The sequence below is a fragment of the Monodelphis domestica genome, chromosome 2, assembly GCF_027887165.1.
Source record: "Monodelphis domestica isolate mMonDom1 chromosome 2, mMonDom1.pri, whole genome shotgun sequence".
Classification (NCBI taxonomy): Eukaryota; Metazoa; Chordata; class Mammalia; order Didelphimorphia; family Didelphidae; genus Monodelphis; species Monodelphis domestica.
In genome coordinates, this window is record NC_077228.1 from 173,936,496 (window position 1) to 173,941,156 (window position 4,661).

Here is a 4,661-nt window from a genome sequence, read left to right on the forward strand (position 1 = left end):
CCTAATTGCTCTTGGAGAGGACCACTAAGAGGATGAAGAGTCTTGAGTCTATGTTATATGAAGATTGAATGAAGGATGTGGGCATACTTAGCACAAAGTACTTGAAGGTAGCTATGGTATTGAGGAGTAATATCAGACTTGTTCTTTGTGGTTCCATTGGGCAGAAACAGGAGCCACATAAAAGCATTATATAAAGGTAACTTAAGGCTTCGTTCACATAAGGAAAACATTCCTAACAATTAGAAGTATTCAAAATTAGAATTGGCTGCTGTGAGATGTGGTGGATTCCATTTTTCTTTGAGATCTTTGAGAAGAGTTTGGACCCTATTTGATGAGAATGTATTGGTGGGACTTCCTTTAATGTATGAATTGGACTAGATGGCAACTTCTAGCTCTCTGATTCTCTGATCTCCCAAATCAGTGCCCTTTCCATGTCAAGGCATTGATTTTCCTGTCACTCTTCAATAACGTAGATACCTTAATGCCTTTAGCAGTGGCAACAATGGGTTAGATTCAGTCAATTCTGGAACTTCCATTCAAGGTAGGGACTCCTTGGGTGAATCACTTATGTGCAAGCAGCTGCCCCAGGGAGGCTTGCAAAAGAGGGAGGTTCCAGTAATGAGGGTGAGTGTGGTAAGTCATTTTCAGAATTGCAGGTGGATTACGTTTTGTTTGGGAGATAATTGGAATCACAGAAACTTGGGGCTGACCCCACTTCCTTTGGGCAGGACTTCTCAGCTCTATAAAGCGGCTCTTGCTGACATTGCAGCCATCCACTCACTGGGGGAAGCTGGTTCCTCAACTTGTGTTGGAGCATCTGGTGAGTCTGAGATTCTGTAGGGCTAATTTTGGGGCTTGAATTTTTCTTGGAGGCTGAAAGGCAGAGGAAGCAGTTTGGTGGAGTGGACATAGCACCGGTCTGCGAATCAGGAGCCCTGGGTTCTGGGTTCTAGTTCCCGCTCTATCTCTAACAAGCTACAAAACCTTAGCGAAGTCATTTAACCTCCTTTGGCATCAGTTTCCTCTTTGCAAAAGGTCTTTACTGGCCTGTGAGTTCAGGAAATATCTTTTGCCTCTTTATATCTCCAGTGCTTAGCATAGTACCTGGCAAATGGTAGGCATTTAAATGTTTATCAATTGACTCTTCATTATAAGAGTCTATGAAATAGCACTCCTGGATAATTTTATATTAAAATATTGAAGTGTCCTTGTAGGATACTTTGAATTTGCCCTCATTGACACTGAAATTAATTAAAGATCCCAGGTCATAAATAAGAACTGCGTTTAAGTCTTAGATCTGTTACTTAAACCAGCCCCGGGGCCTTTGTCAAGTCACTTTGGTTCTGGGCCTTCATCATCTTTTAATGAAAAAAGTGAAAAAATCTTTTCATCTTTAAAATGAAAACTTTGCACTAGATAATCTCTAAAGTCTCTCCAGGCTTTGATAAAAGAGATTCTATTATTCAAATCCTCACTTCCTTTTGACCTTGAGATCATTTCTGAAACTACAGTTTTATGATATATGTTATGGAGGCAGCATGCTTGGAAGATGATAGCTGGATTGAGTCAGAAGATCTGGTTTCAAATTCTGGCTCTGTCACTTCCTATTACTTGTGGGGTCTTTGGTGATTTATTGGGCCTATTTCCTTCTTTTTAAGAAGAGAGAGTTTGATTAGTTAACTACTAAGATTGCTTATTACTCTGAATCTTCAAGCATTGTTCAAGTGGTTGTCTGGATGGTGGCATTTAGGAAAAAGTTGTTCAACAGTATTAATAGACTGTTGGCTTACCTGTGAGTAGTCTTGAAGCACGCTTTGTACAAAAAAGTAAAGAGGTGCCTGGAGACAAGAGATCCTGGGTTCAAATTTGGCCTCAGACACTATCTATCTGTATGACCCTGAGCAAATCACTTAACTCCTATTGACCAGCCCTTACCACTTTTTCACCCTGGAACTGATACTTAGTATCAATTCTAAGACAGAAGGTAAAGATTTTTTTAAATGATTTTTATTGATATTCAGAAGCCATTTATAAAATCGTGGAGCCATTGAACATCCTTTCAACAAGCATTTATTTGTAATTCTCTTAGAGGTGGCAGGGACCTTCCAGACCATTTGGTCCAGGCCCCTCATTTTTCAGATGAGAACACTGAGACCTTCCTCTGTTGGCTACTTTTCTTAAGGTCATTTATGTATCGTATACCTACCAATCTATTTACGTGTATTGTCCTCAATTTGAATTTGAGCTCCTTAAAAGCATGGACGGTGTTTTTGTCTTTCATCATGTTCCCTGTGCTTAGTATCATGTGCTTGGTACTCAGTAAGAGCTTCCACAGTGCCTCTTGATTGATTGACTCAGGCCCATGTGTTCTATCTTTCAGATCAATGTTTCTTCCTCTGTCCAATTTGTCCAACCTTCTCATTTTATAGAAGGGAAAACTGAGATCCAGAGAAGGGGCAGAAATTGCTCAGCATTCCTATAGGACACCTGTGGAATTTGTTATCATCTTGAGCTGGGGCTTCCTAAAGGGTTTAGAAAATGAATTGAAGGGCCAGTAAAGTGGCTCAGGGGATTGAGAGCCAGGACTAGAGACAAGAGATCCTGAGTTCAAATTTGTCCTCAGAGTTTCTAACTATGTGACTCTGGGCCAGTCATTTACCCAATTGCCTAGTCTTTCCCACTCTTCTGCCTTGGAACCCATACTTAGTATTGATTCTAAGACAGAAGGTAAGGGTTTAAAAAAAGAAAGAAAATGAATTGAAGACAGAAATTAGCTGTAGGGACCAAGGAACAGATCAGCATTTAAAGTGTAGGGGAAATCTCTTTGGAATCAGGACAATAATAATAAAACTCCTGCAAATAGCTAGTTTCATTGGTCTGAGGATTCCTTCCACCTGTCCATGCCTTAGTCCATAGTCTGAGTTTCTGAGACCTCCAAAATTTATCTGGTGCAGATAAGACTAAACTTAACTTGACAGGTCATCTATGGTTTGTTCTGAATGAGAATCTGTTCCAACAAGGCTCTGCTGGTACTTGTACTCCTTCTCTTAGGCACTGAGACTCCAGGGTAACTTTTCTGTTGTGATGAGATGTTGGAGGAGGATGTAAAGGAAGGAATTATAGTATCACTTCATATTGATAGTAGCACTTAACAGTTTGTATGGAGCATTCCTCATATAACAACACTATGTAATGAGTAGGTAAATAGAGTGATAGTATTATGCCTATTTTGGAAAAGGAAAAAACCAAGTCTAAGAAAAGTCAAGTGATTTGCACAAATCATTCAGGTAGTGAATATAAGATCCAGGATTCGAATTTAGGTTTTCTAACTCCCAGTCAAGTGGACCAAGAGATTTCTGAGATCATTCTTAGTTCAGTAGGAGGGTTCAGGCCATTCTGCCCTTGGAAGTACCTGACTGTGAACACTGTCTTTTGTTTCTTTCAGATATACCGAGATCCACGAAAGATGTCCTACCAGAATCAGCAGCAGTGCAAACAGCCTTGCCAGCCACCTCCCATCTGCTTACAGGCTTGCCAGTCCAAGTGCCCTGAGCCATGCCTTCCCAAGTGTCCACAGCCTTGCCAGCCCAAGTGCCCTGAGCCATGTCCTCCTATGTGCCCACAGCCTTGCCAGCCCAAGTGCCCTGAGCCATGCCCTCCCAAATGCCCTGAGCCTTGCCAGCCCAAGTGCCCTGAGCCTTGCCAGCCCAAGTGCCCTGAGCCATGCCCTCCCAAATGCCCTGAGCCTTGCCAGCCCAAGTGCCCAGAACCATGCCCTCCAAAATGCCCTGAGCCTTGCCCTCCTAAGTGCCCAGAGCCATGTCCTCCCAAATGCCCTGAGCCTTGCCCTCCTAAGTGCCCAGAGCCATGTCCACCACAGCAGTGCCAGCAGAAATGCCCCCCATGCCCTCCACCCTGCCAGAAGTGCCCACCTAAGAGGAAGTAAACAGTGCCTAATGCTGGCAGCACCATGAAACAGGGAGCTTGACCTGGCTCCTATCCTATGTCTCTGAATCTCCAGGCTTCTCTGCCCTTATTCTCCACTAACAGGAAAGTCAAGGAGGAGAGCTCTTGTTCTTAGTGCTGCAGTCATTTCAGAAATGAGACCTCTGTTTCACCCCCATCTTTCTACCGCTTGGGATGAGAGACTGCAGAAAAAGTACCAACCTACTATATGCCAAACTTCCTGGAATCTCAATGAAAGGATGACTTTGAGTGACCAGACTCCCTGGCCCCCTGCCACTGCATAAGCTCTCTTCTTTTGTGTTATAACCTGGGTGGCGATTCCCATCCCTCCAGCCCTTGCCACTCTCCTCTCACTGACCCAAATAAAACGCATGTTTCATGGTGACTCCTGAATTGTTGTTTTTATCTTACCTTCCTAGTCCTCACCTCCCATTTGTAAGGTGATGTCAGACCTGACCCAATGAGTCTCTTTTGTCCTTATGTGATGACTTGATCTCTTGTCGTTGTACATTTCATTCTCCATGACGCCATTTGGGATTTTCTTAATAAAGATACAGGGGTGGTTTGTCATTTCCTTCTCCAGCTCATTTTACAGATGAAGAATGGAGCAATGAGCACTAAATGACTTGCCCTGGGGTCCTCCAGGTAGTCAAGTGTCTGAGGCCTGATTTGAACTCAGGTAGATGAATCTTCCT

General features: G+C 43.1%; 1 protein-coding gene across 1 annotated transcript; it reads left to right on the plus strand.

The window, feature by feature from the left end:
* Positions 1-736: 736 nt before the first annotated feature.
* LOC103097554 (cornifin-A-like) lies at positions 737-4,353 on the plus strand. The gene is made up of 2 exons (XM_007481914.3): positions 737-820; positions 3,446-4,353. Exon 2 carries the CDS (start codon positions 3,467-3,469, stop codon positions 3,944-3,946), a length of 480 nt encoding a protein of 159 aa, XP_007481976.2. The 5' UTR covers positions 737-820; positions 3,446-3,466; the 3' UTR covers positions 3,947-4,353.
* Positions 4,354-4,661: the final 308 nt, after the last annotated feature.

What these genes read in the sequence shown, in the direction of transcription:
- LOC103097554 (XM_007481914.3), top strand. Translation starts at nt 3,467, where the DNA reads ATGTCCTACCAGAATCAGCAGCAGTGCAAACAGCCTTGCCAGCCACCT.